We start from the raw sequence: 22,077 nt of genomic DNA on the forward strand, positions 1-22,077 counted from the left end.
TATATTTCGGATACCGGTCAATATCGATGTACCGTTTCGGGTTTACCGCTATTTTTTATATTTATAAATATATATATATATTATAATAAATATAAAAGTTTACCATAAAACATTTCCTCAATTCAAAACTAATTATTCATGGTTTTAAACTTTAGTATCAATTAAATACGGAAAAAAAATAAAATAGAAAGCTTAAAAGTTACCATTACATACTAAAAATACAAATAATACTAATAAGTTAATGCAAATAAGTTACCATTCTTTCCTAACAAAAATTCAAAAATTACAAAACTTAAAAAAAAAAAAAAATTTTTTTTTCTGTACCGGCCGGTATTGCCCGGTATTAGCCGGTACGACCGGTATTTTTACCGGTACGAAACATCCAACCGTACCGGATCACCGGCCGGTACGGTATATTCCGGCCGTACCGACCGGTACGGTACGGTATCAACAACACTGCCCAAAACACATGTTTCCAATTCCAAAACCCAATAAATAATAGGGCAAAAACCACTAAATAAGTAAATTAATTAATTAAAAATAAATTAATTTTAGGTCAATCCTACTTTATTCTACTTTACTTCTTTCATAATGGAACGGAGCATATAGTGCCAATCACCAAACGTACCTCGGTAAATTTGTCATTTTTCCTATTTTATGATGCTGTGTAGCTGCATAGTGCGTACGGCAGGCTATAAATGTACACACCATACACAAACTCGAATAATTTGGGTTTACTTTCTTTTGCGCCAAAAGTTTTCGTATTTTGAGCCCCCGCCCCTAAAAGAGCCTGCTATCATTCATTCACTGATTCTCAGTCCCAAAGACCATTTGGGCACATCAGAAAATCTCTCTCTCGGTTTGTGTCCATTTCTCCCTCTCTCTCTCTCTCTCTCTCTCTCTCTCTCTCTATCATTCTTCAATTTTTTTCCCCTATTGTGTCCTTGAATCAAAATATTTTGTGGGTTTGTTGTTGCCTGTTGAATTTGTTGTGGATTTATTGGATGGGTTTGGAGAGTGATAAAAAGACCCATTTTTAAACGGAATTTGTTGTATTAGTAAAATATTTGATTTTTTTTTTAGTATTGTAATTCTTTCCCAATTTTCCTTTTGATTGAATGCTCAAGGATTAGTTATCTTTTTTTGTTTTTTTGTTTCTGTTTTTGTTTTTGTTTTTGTTGTTGATAAATGGGTTAGTTGTCTTGTTGATATGCAATACTATAACATTTGGTGATGTTTTAGTTTAACTTTATTTTTTAAAAAATAAAAGAAAGTTGGTGAAGTTTCTTGTGTGTTTCTGTTTGCTTTGTGTTTTTGTTTTTGTTCCTTTTGGTAATGCCTTCACTTTCGACATGTTACAATTGATTCCTTGATTTGAAAGCAAAGTGATGTCTGAGTTTTAACTTTTGTGTGGATTACACTTTACTCAGGACAAATATATTCTTCCATTGTTTCACATCATCTTTTTTTTCAATGTTATAATGTTGATTCTAAATGGACACAGTCCATTGGTTTTGAAATGAGTTACACTTTTTTTTGTGTGGACACAGTCCATTTGTGTGGATTACACTTTTTTATTTTTATTTTTTGAATGGTAAGTAACACAAGCATATAGTGAGTTTCGAATTCATGACCTCACTCCCCATCCATTCCTGTGGGAGGGGGAACGGTCATTTGACTTGAGTTGGAGCCCATTGTCAAAGTTCTGATATGAGCTAGACCTATACTTGCAATTGCAAAGAAAGTGGTTGCAATGTTGTTTTGACTCTTTTGAGTTTTTGATTTATTTTCAGAATGGATTGTGTATAACTTACAAGGGAATAGTCTACATTGGCATCTTTGGATTTATTTACTGAAGAAATTAATCATAGACAAGTGATGCTAAGGTTTGGAATTTACTGGAGATGCTTTATGATCTCTATGTGCTTTGTTCTTGCAGATGATTTCACAATCATTATGGCTGCTTCTGTTTTTGGAATGTTTTGTTCTTGGTTCTTTTTCCCAAATTAAAATGCTGACTTGAAGTTATAAGTCTTATGTGTTTGTGGTGTAAAGCTTCTTTAGTGGTTTTTCTCCCTATTATTTCCTTGATATTGAAAATTTTAAGATACACAATTTTGGTCTCTTTGCTTTCCTAAAGTTTCTTACTAAATTCCTGATGTAAAATCAAGTATCTATTAGAGAAAAACCTTTTTTTTTTTTTTTGGGTGTGTGTTGGATTGTGCTTTTTCTTAATCAATATTATAGTGTGTGAAAGTTAGGGTCTTATTAAGTTCCTACTTAATCAGTGTATTGTAATTGCTACTATCTCATTGAATTTGATTGTAATTGCCTCATGCCTTTTATTCTTTTTCCCCTTTTTTTCTAATTTGCATTGCTGATTATATTTGCAGTGGTTTGAAAGTGTTTGGCAAACACAAGTTGATACTATCAATCCAATTCAAAGTCCGATGGCTGTTTCATCTTCTCTTTTTACAACTTCGTTGCAGGGGAGCATGGTTGCTCCCAAAACATTAAAATGTCACAGAGAGTATATGTGTAGTCCTTCAAATGTCTCCTGCAGACAATCTGGATACACTAAGTCAATGTACCTAGCACATTCGAGGTTATTACCCAGCGGGAAATTATCGAAATGGGAACAAACTGACGGATTCTCTTCAAAGGACAGAATCCAGTGCTGTGCAGTACAAGTTGAAAATGCACCTTCATTTTCGGTAGGGAAGAAGTTTCAGCTTGATGATGTAATTGAAGCTCTACAATTTGATAGGGATATTCTTGGTGCTATATTTGAAGTTGCAAGTGAGATGGAGAAGATTGAAAAGAATTCTCCCGGAAGCCAAATTCTTAAGGGTTATCTTATGGCTACTCTCTTTTATGAGCCTTCCACTAGAACTAGGCTTTCCTTTGAGTCTGCCATGAAAAGGTTAGGTGGGGAAGTTTTGACAACAGAAAATGCACGGGAGTTTTCATCAGCAGCTAAAGGAGAAACACTTGAAGGTAAGTTTTCTCATCTGCTTAACCAGGTTCCTAGTGGTGGATTACTGAAATTTAGTTGTAATTTAATTTAGGAGCTTGATTTGTAGATACCATAAGAACCATTGAGGGTTACTCGGATATAATTGTGATGCGGCACTTTGAAAGTGGTGCTGCCAAAAGAGCAGCTGTTACAGCTGGCATTCCTATTATTAATGCCGGGGACGGTCCTGGGCAGCATCCTACACAGGTATGCAAGAACACTGTTCTTAATTACAATATTGAGCTTTTTGTTTGACAGCCTGTAAGTGATCATGTTTGGAGAAAAGAAAGGCGTGTGTAAAAATAAACAAAACATTGAAGTGATTTTAAGAGAAATAAATAATTTAACGATAAATCAAGTGCACAAGAAGGATGGAGCAAATTGTGGCCTTCACTGAGAGTTTCCATGTGTCCCATGATCATTGTCCAGTATGCTACTTAGTATCTTCTGTAATGGAGAGGAATCTTAATTTGTTTTGGTCTAGAAACTATTTATACAACACAGGATATTACTGATGAAGCTTTATCATAATTTAGAAAGGGATTAATTATAAAAAGTGTTTTTTTTTTTTTTTTTTTTTTTTTTCCAATATTAATTAGTCATATATTAGAAGTCATTCCCGTGGCAGATACACGTGAAAGAAACACAGAAATGGTTGACCTTTCAACCCAGTTGTTCTGGTTCAATATTCATACTACATGGACTAATGGACAGTTGAAAACTCTAATTTTTCGCTGTAGGATGAAAAGCTTGGTCTGAGATTTAAAAAAAAAAAAAAAAAAAACTCTAGCAGAACGTATCTTGTGACACTTAGCAGTCTATTTCTTTATAGCTATTCACTTATTTATAATGTGAGTGTTAAGCGGCACCTTGATCACATCTTATATCCAACGCTTGCTGCAAAAGATGGGGTGAGGTGTTCATCTACAAATATCTTCATGGACAAGTAACAATGTTTTAAGACATCTTGGTGTGACATTAATTGTTTGTTCTCTCCTAAAGTGGAGGGGGAGAATAATGTTCTGTATTTTCATTTGATGATTTTTTTATTTATAATTTTGTCATATTTTAATTCCTGGTAGTAAGTTTCACACAGTTTAGTTCAAAGATCTATTCTTGCTTTTGTGTACAATTCAGGCTCTCTTGGATGTATATACCATTGAAAGAGAGTTAGGGAAACTAGATGGCATCAAGGTTGGGCTAGTGGGTGATCTTGCCAATGGAAGGACTGTCCGCTCACTTGCTTACTTGCTTGCCAAGTACCAAGATGTAAAGATCTACTTTGTCTCTCCTGATGTGGTAAAAATGAAGGTAAATGTTGATCCAATTGTCCTTGACTTGATATGAATTTAAATGAACATTAATTAGTGAAGAAAATCTCACTACAGTTTCAAGTTTTGTTGATTTAGGCAAATGAGAAGTGGAAAAATTATGGAAATTTTGGGGTTTTGGTCTCAATATTTTATATTTTCATATTTCAGGATGATATAAAAGACTATTTGACATCGAAGGGAGTGGAATGGGAAGAAAGTGCTGACTTAATGGAAGTGGCTTCTAAGTGTGATATAGTGTATCAAACTCGCATTCAAAAAGAAAGATTTGGAGAGAGAATTGACCAATATGAACAAGCTCGAGGCAAGTACATTGTAGATCAGAATGTCTTGGATGTTATGCAGAAGCATGCTGTGGTCATGCACCCTCTACCAAGGCTTGACGAGGTACCCATGTGATGATTAAGCGATGTAGGTGTGTTCTTCTTTATGAGCGTGAACATTTTTAAGTACTTATGTATTTACTGGTTTATTTGTTTGTTCTTATGAATTTTTGCAGATTACTGTGGATGTTGATAGGGATCCAAGGGCTGCTTATTTTAGACAAGCAAAGAATGGACTTTATATACGGATGGCTCTTTTGAAGCTCTTACTTGTCGGGTGGTGAAAATGCCAGTTTCAAATTTTGACTTTTTTTTTTGGAAAGGTCTTCAAATTTTGACTTGGTTTCCATGGTTTAGTCATGTTGATTGAGTTATGATAACTGAAACTACGGGAATGAATAGTTTTTTCTTTTTTGAGTTTGAACAATATGTGGGGATCTAAATGAATAAGATTATATTTAAGAGAAATGTTATATTTACAACATTTTTACAACACTTTTATAACAAATTCTAAGTGTCAAGTTGTTACTGGTGGGTAAAAGAATAATTTTAGTGGTGGGTTCTAATTAGACCCATTAATAATTTATTACTTAGGATTTATTGTAAAAATATTGTGGACTTAATACTTTTTTTATACTTAAATCAGTATTTGAAAATGGTCCCTGAATTTCTTTTTTAGGCCTCTATAGATAATAAAGATAAAGATATTAGATATAGATGATAAAGAAACTAAAATCGGGTGGTCCTAAATATGGACAAATTTTTCAATGGGCATCCTTTTAACACTTCCATCGTATATGATCTGAAAGCCATAGCACACAACCATTTTTTATTCTCTGCGACCTCTAAATTGATTGCCTGCTGTTATGTTTTGAATTCATCCATGTTCTGCCATTTTACGTCTCTGTTGCATTTTTCAACTCATCAGTTTGGGCACGTGATCATGTAAGTTGCTGCTTGCTGGCTCTAGTTGGTGTTTCCTTTTATGATGAATCTAGAATACAAATTTTTATACGACTATTAATGTGACTTGTTATGATTCGTGTAATAATCAAAGTAATGTCAATAGTAATTTCTATGTGAGTAATTTTATACCCAACACACTTTGCTACTTTAATATGATGTGAAAATAGTTGGTTTCGTAGCCCCCCAATAAAATGTTTCTTTTTCATTATATATATTCACTTATGTAAAATATTATTTAGCAAGCCAACTAAATAAATCAAATTAAGATGTGTTTATAACATACACATTCAAATTTGATTAAACTCAAAAATGATAATACATGACAAATGACCCAAAATAATAATTTATTTTCATCATATTCATCATCTTGCTTAATCAACTTTATCTAAGTCAATATCATTATCGTGGTCATCATTTTACAAATTTGTTTCTTCATTGAAATTTTCTCCATCATCATTAACATTTACTCTCTCTTATTGTTCTTTTGTTTTAATAAATTTTTAAAAATAAATTTTCTTGGCATTCTAGCTTCTAGACTTATAACAGTAATGAAAAAAAAAAAAAAAATATATATATATATATATATATTGTCAGTTGAAAAGAATTATTTTTTCTTTTTCTTGGCATTTTATTTTGATAGTAAAGAAAAGAAATTTGCGAATACCAAAGTGAAGTGTAAGTGTGTAGTCCAAATTTTGTAGGAGAAAGAAAGAAAAACTTATGGATATGTTATTTTATTGGGTTAAATTAAGTAACCAAATAATTTTGTGTTGAAAACAAGTCTAACAACTTGTTGGATTCAAATAAAGCACAAATTTTAACAAAAAAACTCATTTAAAAGCACGTGTCTATGTATCGTACGATTTGACAATACGCTATGATTTATATGATACATATTACTATATTGTACAATTCATGAACACTTAAAATATGAAACTTTTTTGTACACAATATGATATGTATAACGTATTATATGATATTGACAACTATTACGACCTAAGTCCCAGCCAATAATAAAATGCCACATATTTAAAGTAATTCTGACTTTGCTGAAAGAAAATGAGCTACCTGTCTTTGATATCAAGGTTTCTGTTTTCCACTTCCACTATGATAGTTGATTTGAAATCTTATGTAGATTCTATTTATAGTCATAGGGTCAACATAAATATATTTTAAAAAACCTATTAATTATTTTTTTCCTGAGTTATTGAATCAAACATGCATCTAAATTCTGTTTTAAATAGAAATAATTTTCCCTTGTTTTTCATTAAAAAATGGGTCAAAACAAAACTCTATCTCATTTAAGCTAAATAAAGAAAGTTAAGAAATAGTTTTTTAACTTATTTTAAGGTTATTAATAAATATAGAAAAATGAAATTTTTTCTTAGAAAAGGTTAATGTCGAAACAAACCAATTTCTTTATTTAAATCACCAAAACTGTTTTCACATATGGCTACCAAAAACCATATAAAATCTTTATCCTATTTTCATACGCCATCTCTTTCAACATTGGTGATGTTTTAACTTTGTGGATATACTTGAAACAGGCGTTTGCAATATTTGTTTTTCCCAATGTGTCATCACTCAACAAAGCTAGTCTGTAATTCTTTTTTAGGGTAGCTTATTGCAGTGGGCAGCTCTTAGAGTTTCCGAAAGGCCCAAAAAAAAGTGAGCATTGGAGGGCCCAATGGAAAAGCATCCTCACATTTCTAACCATATAAAAAAGAAAAAGAACAAAAAAATGATGTCCATAGGATTTTCACAATATTTTTACAATAAATTCTAAGTGGTAAGTTATTACTAGTTCTAATTTTAAATTTATAACTTAAATTACTTTTTTTTTACTCATAATAGCTAATAACAACCTATCATCTATGATTTGTTGTGAAAATATTATAAACTTAACATTTCTAAAAAGATATTTATAGCAACATTTTATTTTCTTTTATTTTATTTATTTTTGGTAAAGAGGAGATAAATGGCAAATCCACGCCACACCACGTTTCTAGTCATATCCTAGCTCATGAAAACACGTGTACTACATCATCTTTGCATTATATTCACTTTCTTGATCACTCTTCATCAATGTAATTGTAGAACCAACTTTGCTTTTCTCTGAGTCTGTACTACACCGCTTGGTATCCAACATGAGTGGCCATCTCTTTCCCCTCAACACTTCGTTACGGCCATTCCTGGTCAAGCCCTTGAGAGCATGTGTCTACCAGTCTATCAAGGTAAGTACTATTTTCACTTCCTTCTTGCTGATCTTTGGTCAATTTTTAATTTTTGAAAGGTTTTTTTTCACGCTTACTAGCTATTGATTTTCTATGTCTTCTGTGCTTGAGCAAAATGTAAGAAACAAGATGGGTAGAATTTGAATTCAAGATGAGGTAGTGTCTAGTATTTTTTATATGTTTGTTCTATATATCTGTGTCCACTACTTCCATGAATTGCCATTATTGATCATCCAAGTCTATTAGTCAAGATTGCCAGAATCTGATAGATCATCATCAAGTAGATAGATGACTTCAGTTGATCTCAATAAACAATCTTTGAATGGTGTTAACAACTAACAAGGCTTATATGGTTGTTAAATGTCTTCTAATTACCAGTATGTATAACTTGCTTGGGATATACATTAAATCATATATTGATTACTTTTGTGGATTTTAAAATACCTCTTAGACCTTGTATGTGTTTGTTGATTTGTTTTTACTTTGTCATCTTAGAGACAGTTTTTTAGTTCTTGCATTAGCTACTTCTTCCTTTGAAACCTACCAGCCAATGTAACATTTATATGAACTTCAGCTTGGCTGGCTCGGTCATGTGACTCATGTTCACTAATGGGAGATTGGCCAATTTATAACACTAATATCTATTGAGGCTAGTGTCATGATTCAATCCATTCTGGGTGGGATAGCGATTTGTCAAATAAGGTCCCCACTAAAAAGTAAAAGCAGAGGAAGAAAGGCATGCCAAAACAAAAAAGAGAGTTTTTGTTGGTGAAAATTTCAAGCTCTCATAATCCGATTTCTGAAAATCATTAATCAAACTTAAAGGTGTTAGAAAGTGTTGTGTCTCTTATATTAATAATATTGAGTTATCATTCCTGGAAGCTCATTGTGTTTTGGTCTAATTAATGCTTTTTCAGTGTTATACCCAAGCAAGCAAGAACAACGATCCCCGTGATTTTATAAAAGAGAGGGCACCTTCAACTGCTGAAGAATTCAAAAAAATAGCAGAGGAGAAGCTGAGGGAGGCCCAGCAAGGTGTGGCTAGTCAAGTTGCTGAAAAAGTATATGATGGTACGGAAGAGGCTACTTTGGGTGACAAAAATCAAGAATCTGTCAAGAACAGGTACAAGGAACATGAACGTGGAGCTGATTACCGCAAGAGAGGGGATGGGCCTGATGGAGGAGTTAGAGCATTTTCCAGCAAGGCCTAGCTAATGGCTACATGTAATCTGATTAGAAAATTATTAGATGCTTGCAAAGTCATGTGGTATTTTGTCAACCTATCACATTTATGATGATGTGAGATCCACCGTGAATGTGAGAAGAGAGAGCATTGCATCACTGTACTTGAAGAGTACTTAATAGATACTCGTCAATCAGTGTTGCTTGAAGTTATCTACGTTATTTAGTTAATGACTAAATTACCTGTATAAAAATGGAATGATGATGTAGAGTTTGGGAATAAGGCAGTAAAGGCCAGTTTGGTTAAGAAAAAAAAAAGTGGTGTTTTCAGTATTCATTTTTAGTTTTTTGTGGGACTCACGCCCAAAAAACTAGTTTGGTTGTGTTTTTGTAATCAATATTCATTTTTTAGATTTCAAAAAAAGTGGATTTGAATACGGTAAATGAATACAATTTTTCAGTATTTTTATTTTCTAGCATATAGTGGCATATTCGTATATACTATGAAAACAACAGGTTACTTTTTTTATGAGTGATATGATGCGTGTGAGTGAGAAAAGTTATTTAAAAAAAAAAAAACAATGATCAAACCTGAGTATGATATATTCTAAATTCAACTTATGTATTCAAAACAACTTACCAAACGCTACTAATTGTGAAAATAAGTGTTTTTTTTTCTATTTTCAAGTTTAGGATTTGAATATAGAATAAAAGAAATGAAAAGTGATACACCACTTTTTGAAACCAAACAGGCCCTAACTGTATAAAGCCTTCAAAGGAGACAGTTTCACTTATGCAATTTACGTAATGTGGTTTGGTACAGGATGTTGTTTATGCCAAAGGGTAATGTGGTTTGGTACAAAATGTGGTTTGGTAACAACATCGTGTACCAAACAAATCCTGTACCAAAAATGTTGTTTGGTGATGAAACACAAGAAAAATGTGGTTAGGCATGGTCGATGATAAGGGGGTTTTATTGATAGATTTCCACAAAATCTCTGGCTTATGGATTTCCACATTAATAGTGATAGATTTCCACATTATAGTGACATGGCTTATGGATTGAAGTAAGATTACTTTTACTCCACTATTATTAAGCATTAATTATAGTACTGATCCATATACCAAATTGTTTGGAGTAATGCTAGGACGACATAAAATGACATAATTTGTGTCAAAATTAGTCCATATAATGAGTTGTGAGTAGTAGATGTGTGATGATAACTTAAGTTGTAATAGTTAAGGTTTTTTCCTCCCTATAAAAGGGAAAGTTTTTTAAACAAAGAAAAACAAATTAATTAGGAAGAGTTACTATGAGTATTGTATCCGAGAAAAATAGTAATAAAAATAAAATTTGGGCATGGGCTTTCTTAAGAATACTAGTCACTGTCCAGTGCGTTGCACTAGATAGTTAAATAAAAATTATATATATATATATATATTTATATTGCTTGAAGGTATTATTAATCTCATGTAATTCATTTTAAAGTAATGATGTTAAAACAAATGAGTAATTGCCCTAAAAATTACATTTGTATATCCATAGTCTTCATATTTAGAAAGACTTTTACTTAAATTTAGTATAACCGAAATGCTACGCTAACGTGGCTCAACAAGAGTGTAACAACAATAATGCTATGCTAAAAATTTTAGATATTACGAGTTATATATATATATATATATATATATATTTTTTTTTTTAATAAATTTGGATTTAGAATATATGCTCTCAATCCAGACATATCATTTCCCATTATGTAAGTGTACAAAAATGAACTGAAGTTGACCAAATTGGTCAAAGTGGGCCGAATAGAATTGAGTGACCGAATAAGACCAAAGAGGACAGGATGACTGAATAGGACCGATGTGGACCGAATAACACTAAATGGACCAAATAGGACTGAAGTGGATTGAATATGACCGAATAAGACCAAAGTAGACATGATGGACCTAATATGACTGAAGTAGACCGAATAGACCATAATGGACTGAATAGGACCAAAGTGGAATGAGTAGGACCGAATAAGGCCAAACCAGACCAAATAGGATCAAAGTAGAGAAAATAAGACCAAAGTCACCAAATAGGACTGAATAAGACCAAAGTGGATAAAATGGACCGAATAAGACCAAAGTGGAATGAGTAGTACTAAATTGGACCAAGACAGACCAATGTGGACCAAGTAAGACCAATGTGGACCGAATAAGACCGAATAGAACCAAAGTGAATTGAATGGACCGATGTGGACCAAATAGACCTAAATGCTAGGTTGATGCGGCTCAATAAGAACTTAGCAACAATAAATGCTACACTTAAACTTTTAGATATACTAGTTATTGTCCCGTGCATAGCACACATTTTTTTTTTTAATAATTTATAAATATTAGTCTTTAGACAGCTAAAGTATCTTTTTTTATTTTTCTTTTTTTTATATGTATTTCCTAAGAAATATTAAAAGTATTATAAAAGGGTTTGAATTTTATTGCATTGTTTTTGCCTATACTACTCCCTTTTTTTTAAACATATATGTTATGTGCATGACTCCAATGCAATATGTGAGATTTTTATTAATAAGTAAATTAGACCATATTATAAAATGTAAAAAGTTAATCTATAGTCTAGTTATTCAATATTTTGAAACCAAATGGGTTGAAAAAGAACCACTCAGCTTTGTCAATGCAAAATAATAATATTATTTATCATATGACAATATGTTTTTTTTTAATATTTCATGAAATAATGAGTTAGATCCATTAAAATTTCCCCCCTCTTATGTAGATAGATTTTAAATCTTTCTTATCACGACAACAAACTTTATCACATGAATTTTCATAGCCGAGTTAGTCGAAACTCTCTTTTATCTTGTTACGATCATTGAAATTGAAAATACTCATTTTGAGGTGGATTGTATATGGTTGTTGTTTAGGAGTAACCATCAACTATTATTTTTTGGGATGCTTATGAATCATCCCTTTCCAAAGAGTTTTTTTTTTTTTTTTTTGGTGTGGGTGTGTGTGTACAATTATGGATTTTTTTTGGTTTCCACCACTCAAATTCATGGTCCAGTTCTTAAGGTCTTGTATGAAGTCTTGATATCAAACCTTGGGGACCACCAATGTGATTCTAAAGGTTCTAACTCAAGACATGCACTATTGGCACTTTGAATAGGATTAAAGATTAGGTTATGGTTTAACTCACTTGAGGAAGCATTTGTAGGAGGTAGCTCCCTTCCTAACATATTAGTTGGGGTTGATACTAATGATCTGACCCCTCAACCTTTTTCATTCAGTAATGTTTATGTATAATTTTTTTTACAACAAATTTTACTATTGTTGAAGTGGTTCATTGTAAAACTAGTGGAAAAAAAAGGTAATAAGCCCTTAATTTTAAATGTCAGTTATGTCCAGTGAGGTTTGTCGGGGACGTTTTTGCGATAAGGGTCGAAAATGTGAAAACGGCCCAAATCTCCCTTTGGGTTCTTTAGAAGTGTTTATTTATGGAGAATCAAGTCCAAAATCGACAATGTATAGAAAACAAAGGCTAATGGTGCTTTGACAAAAAAGAATCAAAATGCTAATAACAAAAATGCAGAAAAAGTATAAAAACATAACAGGTTTGAAATTTCGACCCACAGTCACCGAGAAGAGGAAATTGAGAGAGGTTGTGAGAAAGAGAAGGAGCGTTCCCTTGTACCCATATTTCCACTCCTAAGGTTCAGAATTGTGAGAATGTTTCCTGGCTCAGTGGGTTTTGGCTCTCAAGTTTCAGCTTTATGGGGAAAATGTAGTTCAACAGGTCTAAAATTTCGACCCACAGTCACCTAGAAGAGCAAATTGAGAGAGGTTGTGAGGAAGAGATGGAAGGTTCCCCTGTACCCATATTTCCATCCTTAAGGTTTAGAATCGTAAGAATGTTGACTGACTGAATGGGCTTTTGCTTTGAAGTTTCAGGTATGTGGGTAAAATGTGGTTGGTCCATTTTGAATCTAATTGGGGCCTTTTGTATTGAACTTGGGGTGCTCTAAGTGACTATTTTTGATCAATTGTAACGACCCAAGGAAAAGCGTTAGCCACATCTGCGCTATACCTCAAAAGGACTAGTCACAATTGAGGCTCCTTGCAGTTGTTAATAAAGCCCAGTTCAACCCAATAAATACCCATGTGGGACTCATCACACACCCACACACATCACACAATCAATTAAATTGGGGCATCACAATCTCCCCCACTTAAATTCCTAACGTCCTCGTTAGGGTCCACTTTGTGGGGTAGTGTCTTTGAGCCCACACGGGATTACCGGGCCGGTTCTGATACCATATGTAACAACCCATAGAAAAACGCTAGCCACATCTGCGCTGTACCTCAAAAGGACTAGTCACAATTGAAGCTCCTTGCAGTTGTTGATAAAGCCCAGTTCAACCCAATAAATACCCGATGTGGGACTCATCACACACCCATACACATCACACAATCAATCAAATTAGGGCATCACATCAATAGAAGAGGGTTTGAACCTTAAGGTATGAATCAAAGAAGTTGTGGTTAGATTTGATTTAATTGGGTAAGAGGAATGCCTTGCTTTTTGCATGATTTGGGAAATAAAGTAGCCTAAATTCATGGGCTGATGTTTCCTAGACATGGCAGGTCCTTGGAGATTGCATTTGGTTGTTGCAGCAGATCAGGCTAGCCATTTAGGGTCAAATATGTGTTTTAGGCAAAAAATGGTATAGCAGAAAAGTTGGGCCACAATCACCCAGAGCATAAAAATTGTTTTGGGGTGGAAATTTCGGATATAAGACCTCCTCTATGAGCCTAAGGTGCTACTAGTGTCCCTTGCCCACTTGGTATCACATATGTGTTGGGTTTATGCAAAAGGTCCGAAAGGAACCAACCATACCCTCCAAACCACACTTCTTCAATTTCCTCCAATAAGTCGCATAGGCTTGGGCCATACTAAAAATAATAAAATATAATATAATACATGAATTGAGCCCACAAGGAAGTTGGGCTTGGTTGATCGGACTTGTAGAAAATGTGTTGCGAAAATGGGTATCAACAAGGTTCCCCACTCACATTTAAGTTAAGACTTCAGCAACAATGAAATTTGTTAAGGAAAATGTTGTGTTAATTTATAGCATTATTGTTTTTGGTTCAAAGAAAAAAGAAGGGAACTTTTTGCTTTCACGTACTTTTTGAGTTTTGACAACGAAATTGGGCTTTAAAACGAAACTCTTTGAGCCCACCTAGGCCCAGAATTTTGAACCTAAAAGCCTCCTGCCCATATTCGCTCTCCATATCAGCATCACTCGGTTAGTTTTTCTTTCTTTTTTATTTATTAAAATGTTCACTTTTCATGTTTTTATTTATATAATGCAAAATAATTATAACAAAAATCCAATGCTAAATTTCTATGTGCCAATTCATTGAAGAATTTTCTTTTCTATGATTTAATTTTTCGTATATCATTTCCCCACTTCTGCAATGAAATTTCCAAATTACTAGTTTAGAGCTTAATTGATTGTAAATTGGTTTGCTTTACTTTAGAAGTATACTTAGCTGTATCATTTGATTTGGTTTCATTAATCCCTCAAGAATGTCTCATATTGTTTGATCAAATATTGGTAGCACTGGGTCTGTGCTCTTCTTGAAACAATAATTCCATTTGTATGCTTTCTTTTCTGTTAAGAAGAATTAAAGGTTAGTGAGTTCTTTCTCAAAAAAAAAAAAAAAAAGGTTAGTGAGTTAATGTGTTTGTTATTACTAGGCAGTGTTAGTGGATAGAAATGACTGCTTTCAAAATTCAAAGCCTGGTTCTAATAAATAACTCAGTTGCATCTTTGCACCTTTTAGTGAAACCTTTTTTTTTTTTTTTTTTGAGCAGAACCTTTTAGTAAAACCTATAATATTGTTTTATCCTACTTTGGACTCATAAGCATGTGGTTTATGAATAACTAATATGCATACAAAAGGCCCACTATGGCATTTAATTCTAGTGCACTGTTGTATCTTCACTATGAAAAGTCATTTATAACAATGGGCATCATGATATGGAGTGCTTTTTTTTTTTTTTTTAAGAAGCAGCAAGTATGTGGATTGCGATTTTCAATTCCAAAAATTATACATCTCTTATATGTATTTGTTATTTAATTTGCCTGTATGTTGATAGATTTGTTGAACTGTTCTTAAACTGTTAAGTGCTTGGCCAATTTATAACACTAATATCTATTGAGGCCAGTGTCATGATTCAATCCATTCTGGGTGGGATAGCGATTTGTCAAATAAGGTCCCCACTAAAAAGTAAAAGCAGAGGAAGAAAGGCATGCCAAAACATAAAAAGAGAGTTTTTGTTGGTGAAAATTTCAAGCTCTCATAATGTGATCTCTGAAAATCATTAATCAAACTTAAAGGTGTTAGAAAGTGTTGTTGCTCTTATATTAATAATATTGAGTTATCATTCCTGGAGGCTCATTGTGTTTTGGTTTAATTAATGCTTTTTCAGTGTTATACCCAAGCAAGCAAGAACAACGATCCCCGTGATTTTATAAAAGAGAGGGCACCTTCAACTGCTGAAGAATTCAAAAAAATAGCAGAGGAGAAGCTGAGGGAGGCCCAGCAAGGTGTGGCTAGTCAAGTTGCTGAAAAAGTATATGATGGTACGGAAGAGGCTACTTTGGGTGACAAAAATCAAGAATCTGTCAAGAACAGGTACAAGGAACATGAACGTGGAGCTGATTACCGCAAGAGAGGGGATGGGCCTGATGGAGGAGTTACAGCATTTTCCAGCAAGGCCTAGTTACTGGCTACATGTAATTTGATCGGAAAATTATTAGATACTTGCGAAGTGTGATGACATGATATTCCGTCAACCTATCACATTTATGATGATGTGAGATTTACCATGAATGTGAGAAGAGAGAGCATTGTATCACCGTATTTGAAGAGTACTTAATAGATACTCGTCAATTAGTGTTGCTTGAAGTTATCTACATTATTTCAGTTAATGACTAAATTTCCTGTATAAAAATGGAATGATGATGTAGAGTTTGGGAATAAGGCAGTAAAGGCCTGTTTGGTTAAGAAAAAAAAAGTGGTGTTTTCAGTATTTATTTTCAGATTTTTGTGGGACTCACCATCAAAAAACTAGTTTGGTTGTGTTTTTGTAACCAATATTCATTTTTCAGATTTTTTTTTTTTTAAAAAAAGTGGATTTGAATACAGTAAATGAATACAATTTTTTGGTGTTTTTATTTTCTAGCATATAGTGGCATATTCGTAAATACAATGAAAACAAAAGGTTACTTTTTTTTTTTAGCGATGTGATGTGTGTGAGTGAGAAAAGTTATTTAGAAAAAAAAAAAATGACTGAGTATGATGTATTCTAAATTCAAATTATGTATTTAAAACAACTTATCAAACACTACCATATATATATATATATATATTTTTTTTTTTTTAAGTTTAGGATTTGAATATAGAATAAAAGAAATGAAAAGTGATACACCACTTTTTGAAACCAAACATGCCCTTAACTGTTTAAAGCCTTCAAAGGAGACAGTTTCCCTTATGCAATTTACGTAATGTGGTTTGGTACAGGATGTTGTTTAATGTGGTTTGGTAACAACATCGTGTACCAAAACTTATCCTGTACCAAAAATGTTGTTTGGTGATGAAACACAAGAAAAATGTGATTAGGCATGGTCGATGATAGGGGATTTTATTGATAGATTTCCACAAAATCTCTGGTTTATGGATTTCCACATTAATAGTGACATGTCTTATGGATTGAAGTAAGATTACTTTTACTCCACTATTATTATGCATTAATTATAGTACTTATCCCCATACCAAATTGTTTGGAGTAATGCTAAGCCGACATAAAACGACATAATTTGTGTCAAAATTAGTCCACATGATGAGTTGTGAGTAGTAGATGTATGATGATAACTTAAGTTGTAATAGTTAAGGTTTTTTCCTCCCTATAAAAGGGAAAGTTTTTTATACAAAGAAAAATGGTATTCGAGAAAACGAGTATTAAACATAAAATTTGGGCATGGGCTTTCCTAAGATACTAGTCACTGTCCTATGAGTTGCACTAGATAGTCAAATAAAAATTATATATATATATATATATTGCTTGAAGGTATTATTAATCACATGTAATTCATTTTAAAGTAATGATGTCAAAACAAATGAGTAATTGCTCTAAAGATTACATTTGTTTATCCAGTCTTCATATTTAGAAAGACTTTTACTTAAATTTAGTATAACCGAAATGCTACACTAATATGGCTCAACAAGAGTGAAACAATAATAATGTTAAGCTGAAAATTTTAGATATTACGAGTTTGAGATCTATATATATATTTTAATAAATTTGAATTTAGAATATGCACTCTCAATTGAGACATATCATTTCCCATTATGTAAGTGCACAAAAATGGACTGAAGTGGACCAAATAGCTCAAAGTGGGCTGAATAGAATCGAATGACCGAATAAGACCAAAGAGGATAGGATGACCAAATAGGACCGATGTGGACCAAATAACACTAATGGACCAAATAGGACCGAGAATGACCAAATTGGACGGAATTGGATGGAAGTGGATTGAATACGACGAATAAGACCAAATTAGACAGAATGAACCCAATACGACCAAAGTGGACCGAATAAAACACAATGGACAGAATAGGACCAAAGTGGAATGAATAGGACCGAATAAGACCAAATCAGACCAAATAGGATCAAAGTGGACTAAATAAGACTAAAGTCGCCAAATAGGACCGAATAAGACCAAAGTGGAATGAGTAGTACCAAATTGGACCAAGTAAGACCAATGTGGACTGAATACGACTAAAGTGGGCTGAATAGGACTAGAGTGGATAGAATGGACTGAATCGGACCAAGTGGACCGAATATGATCAAAGTGGACCGAATAGAACCAAAGTGAATTGAATGGACTGAGGTGGACCAAATAGACCTAAATGCTAGGTTGATGTGGCTCAATAAGAACTTAGTAACAATAAATAATACACTTAAACTTTTAGACATACTAGTTATTGTTTTGTGCGTAGCACAAATTTTGTTTATTTATTTTTAAATTTATAAATATTAGTCTTTAGACAGTTAAAGTATTTTTTTTAATATTTATTTCCTAAGAAATATTAAAAGTATCATAAAAGGGTTTGAATTTTATTGCATTTTTTTTTACCTATACTACTCCTTTTTTTTTTTTTTTTTTTTTTTTTTTTTTTTTTTTTAACATATATGTTATGTGCATGACTCCAATGCAATATGTGAGATTTTTATTAATAAGTAAATTAGACCATATTATATAAAATGTAAAAAGTTAATCTATAGTCTACTTATTCAATATTTTGAAATCAAATGGGTTCAAAAAGAACCACTCAACTTTGTCAATGCAAAATAATATTATTATTTATCATATGACAATATGTTGTTTTTAATATTTCATGAAATAATGAGTTAGATCCATTAAATTTCCCCCCCCCCCCCTCTTATGTAGATAGATTTTAAATCTTTCTTATCACGATAACAAACTTTATCACATGAATTTTCATAGCCGAGTTAATCGAAACTCACTTCTATCTTGTTACGATCATTGAAATTGAAAATGCTCATTTTGAGGCGGATTGTATATGGTTGTCATTTAGGAGTAACCATCAACTATTATTTTTGGGATGCTTATGAATCATCCCTTTCCAAAGAGATTTTTTTTTTTTTTTTTTTTTTTTTCCACCGCTCAAATTCATGGTCCAGTGCTTAAGGTCTTGTATGAAGTCTTGATATCAAACCTTGGGGACCACCAATGTGATTCTAAAGGTTCGAACTCAAGACATGCACTATTGGCACTTTGAATAGGATTAAAGATTAGGTTATGGTTTAACTCAATTGAGGAAGCATTTGTAGGAGGTAGCTCCCTTCCTAACATATTAGTTGGGGTTGATACTAATGATCTGACCCCTCAACCTTTTTCATTCAGTAATGTTTATATATAATTTTTTTTACAACAAATTTTACCTTTGTTGAAGTGGTTCATTGTAAAATTAGTGGAAAAAAAAAGGTGGTAAGCCCTTAATTTTAAATGTCAATTATGTCTAGTGAGGTTCACCACTCACATTTAAATTAAGACTTCAGCAACAATGAAATTTGTTAAGGAAAATGTTGTGTTAATTTATAGCATTATTGTTTTTGGTTCAAAGAAAAAAGAAGGGAACTTTTTGCTTTCACCGACTTTTGAGTTTTGAGTCTTTTGACAACGAAATTGGGCTTTAAAACGAAACTCTTTGAGCCCACCTAGGCCCAGAATTTTGAACCTAAAAGCCTCCTGCCCATATTCGCTCTCTATATCAGCATCACTCGGTTAGTTTTTCTTTCTTTTTTATTTATTAAAATGTTCACTTTTCATGTTTTTATTTATATAATGCAAAATAATTATAACAAAAATCCAATGCTAAATTTCTACGTGCCAATTCATTGAAGAATTTTCTTTTCTATGATTTAATTTTTCATATATCATTTCCCCACTTCTGCAATGAAATTTCCAAATTACTATTTTATAGCTTAATTGATTGTTAATTGGTTTGCTTTACTTTAGAAGTATACTTAGCTGTATCATTTGTTTTGGTTTCATTAATCCCTCAAGAATGTCTCATATTGTTTGATCAAATATTGGTAGCATTGGGTTTATGCTCTTCTTGAAACAATAATTCTATTTGTATGCTTTCTTTTCTGTTAAGAAGAATTAAAGGTTAGTGAGTTAATGTGTTTGTTATTACTAGGCAGTGTTAGTGGATAGAAATGACTGCTTTCAAAATTCAAAGCCTGGTTCTAATAAATAACTCAGTTGCATCATTTGCACCTTTTAGTAAAACCTATAATATTGTTTTATCCTGCTTTGGAGTCATAAGCATGTGGTTTATGAATAACTAATATGCATACAAAAGGCCCAATATGGCATTTAATTCTAGTGCACTGTTGTATCTTCACTATGAAAAGTCATTTATAACAGTGGGCATCATGATATGGAGTGCTTTTTTTTTTTAAGAAGCAGCAAGTATGTGGATTGCGATTTTCAATTCCAAAAATTATACATCTCTTATATGTATTTGTTATTTACTTTGCCTATATGTTGATAGATTTGTTGAACTGTTCTTAAACCGTTTTACATAAGCTTGGGCATAATTGTGTAAAATGGAAGAACTAACTACTTTTACAGAATTTGAGCAAAAAAACTCCCACACCAGCTTGTGCATAATTGTGCATTTATGCACAGTTGCTACAGTAACCGTGCACATATGCACGATTACTATACCATGTGTATTTGTTATTTTATTAATTTCCGTTCGCACCTTTTTTTCTCTCTCTTCTCCGTGCACAACCAACGAACTCTGTTTTCCTCTCCTCATCTTCTTTTTCCTCAGATGCACACAAACAAACACACCCACACCCACACACAAACACATCCACATAGAGATACACAAATACACTCACACACAAACAAACCCACATGGACAAACCAACAGAGACACAGATCGGAGCTCGTGGGTATTGATTGGTGCTTGATCGAAGCTCGTGGGTCTTGACTGGTGCTTGATCGGAGCTCGTGGGTCTTGACTGGTGCTTGATTGGAGCTCGTCTTGATCGGTGCTTGTGGAATAATCGGAGCTCGTGGGTCTTTTGCTTGAACGGAGCTTGACCGAGATGGGTCTTACCTGATTGGAGCTAGGGAGATCTGACCGAGAGGGAGAGTTGATGGGTACAGAGAGCTGACGGGTATAGAGATGGATGGAGATGGGTACAGAGAGAGAGAGCAACAAATCATAAAATGGGTAGAGAAAGGGAAAGGGCGCGCGTATATAAAATGGTAGTTGAGGGAAATAATAAAAAAATTGAGAGGAGTGAATATTTTATTGAAATATCTTGTAAAATAGATAAATTGATGTGAGTATTTTGTAAAAATGATGATATAAAATAGAAAAAATAGATTTTAAGTGTAAAATAGACGGAATCTTATGCACAAGCAGACGTAATTGCCCTTAGGTGCTTCTTAAACTGTTCATTATGGCTGGAAGGCAGACTGAACCTTGTTTGTACATAATGATTTGAAGCTTTCATATACCACCTAATCTAGTTAGATTGTACTTTTTTTGGCCATCTTTTCAATCTGTCCCTTTGACCTTTGTGTTGAATTTATACCAACTGTATGCATGTCTTGATGAATTGACAACTTATCAAGGCCAACGCAGCTTGACTTTCTTCCTCGCAACACACTTTTTTTCTTTAAAGAGTGACATTCTAAAAGTGGCAAATTCTTAGCTATTTTGTTATTTCCAACAATAAATGCAAAAATTATGTTGGTGTGGTTGGTAAACATGAAAAGTGGTATAAGTGCATTTTTGATAAATTCATCAAATTTTTGTATTGTTTGGAGAATGAACAGTAACTTTTACATTTTATTTATCAATTTTTTTAAATACACTTTCCAACAGATTCTCTATCTCATTTTCTATCTCATTTAAATATTTTTTTTCGTTTATTATTTATTCTTTTTTTAACAACTACACATCTTCTAACATTTTTTTATTCAACATCTAATTATTATATTAGGCATTTTTACAGGTTTCTTGGGGTAACTTTTATTTTTATTGTTTATAAAAAAAAAAGAAAAAACTTTTATTTTTATTATTTTAGAGATTTTAAGGGATTTTTAGTTATAGCGGAGGTTTTAATGGGCATTTTGGAGGATTTAATGGCAATTTGGTCTATAGCATATTTAGGAGTATTTCAATTAGTTCTAATATTGTAGGGGTTATTTTAATAATTTAAAGGTTTTAACTTTTAAGGGAGTATTACAATCACTTTGTGGTTAAGGCTATCTATTAATCACACATCTCATACACAACAAAAATTAGAAGTTTGTTACCATTTTGAAATAAGGGATTTTGACTATGGTGGACTTCAAATTAGAGCTCGCCTATAAAGGGGTGGAATGTGTTGTTAACAGGTT

The 22,077-nt window shown here is 32.8% G+C and overlaps 2 protein-coding genes across 5 annotated transcripts; both read left to right on the forward strand.

Annotated features, from left to right (window-relative positions):
- Positions 1-695: 695 nt before the first annotated feature.
- LOC126689071 (aspartate carbamoyltransferase 2, chloroplastic-like) lies at positions 696-5,154 on the forward strand. 3 transcript variants are annotated; one of them, XM_050384101.1, is made up of 6 exons: positions 696-859; positions 2,394-2,997; positions 3,084-3,223; positions 4,154-4,327; positions 4,498-4,758; positions 4,847-5,154. In XM_050384101.1, exons 2-5 carry the CDS (start codon positions 2,451-2,453, stop codon positions 4,744-4,746), a joined length of 1,110 nt encoding a protein of 369 aa, XP_050240058.1. In that variant the 5' UTR covers positions 696-859; positions 2,394-2,450; the 3' UTR covers positions 4,747-4,758; positions 4,847-5,154. The 3 variants fall into 3 exon arrangements, with proteins under 3 accessions (XP_050240058.1, XP_050240056.1, XP_050240057.1); XM_050384099.1 differs by having other exon boundaries at positions 4,498-4,734; XM_050384100.1 differs by lacking the exon at positions 696-859 and adding an exon at positions 1,539-1,886 and having other exon boundaries at positions 4,498-4,734.
- Positions 5,155-7,683: 2,529 nt separating this feature from the next.
- Positions 7,684-16,233, forward strand: LOC126689072 (uncharacterized). Of its 2 annotated transcripts, none has more exons than XM_050384103.1 (2): positions 7,684-7,870; positions 15,549-16,233. In XM_050384103.1, the coding sequence occupies exons 1-2, from the start codon at positions 7,784-7,786 to the stop codon at positions 15,840-15,842; spliced, it is 381 nt and encodes a 126-aa protein (XP_050240060.1). In that variant the 5' UTR covers positions 7,684-7,783; the 3' UTR covers positions 15,843-16,233. The 2 variants fall into 2 exon arrangements, with proteins under 2 accessions (XP_050240060.1, XP_050240059.1); XM_050384102.1 differs by lacking the exon at positions 15,549-16,233 and adding an exon at positions 8,788-9,389 and having other exon boundaries at positions 7,689-7,870.
- The last annotated feature ends 5,844 nt before the right edge of the window (positions 16,234-22,077 follow it).

Source organism: Quercus robur, chromosome 6 (assembly GCF_932294415.1).
Source record: "Quercus robur chromosome 6, dhQueRobu3.1, whole genome shotgun sequence".
Classification (NCBI taxonomy): domain Eukaryota; kingdom Viridiplantae; phylum Streptophyta; class Magnoliopsida; order Fagales; family Fagaceae; genus Quercus; species Quercus robur.

Coding starts and splice junctions, on each gene's coding strand:
- LOC126689071 (XM_050384099.1), top strand. CDS start 2,451: ATGGCTGTTTCATCTTCTCTTTTTACAACTTCGTTGCAGGGGAGCATG. Junction 2,998..3,083: donor TAAAGGAGAAACACTTGAAG/GTAAGTTTTCTC, acceptor CTTGATTTGTAG/ATACCATAAGAACCATTGAG. Junction 4,735..4,846: donor CTCTACCAAGGCTTGACGAG/GTACCCATGTGA, acceptor GAATTTTTGCAG/ATTACTGTGGATGTTGATAG.
- LOC126689072 (XM_050384103.1), top strand. CDS start 7,784: ATGAGTGGCCATCTCTTTCCCCTCAACACTTCGTTACGGCCATTCCTG. Junction 7,871..15,548: donor GTGTCTACCAGTCTATCAAG/GTAAGTACTATT, acceptor ATGCTTTTTCAG/TGTTATACCCAAGCAAGCAA.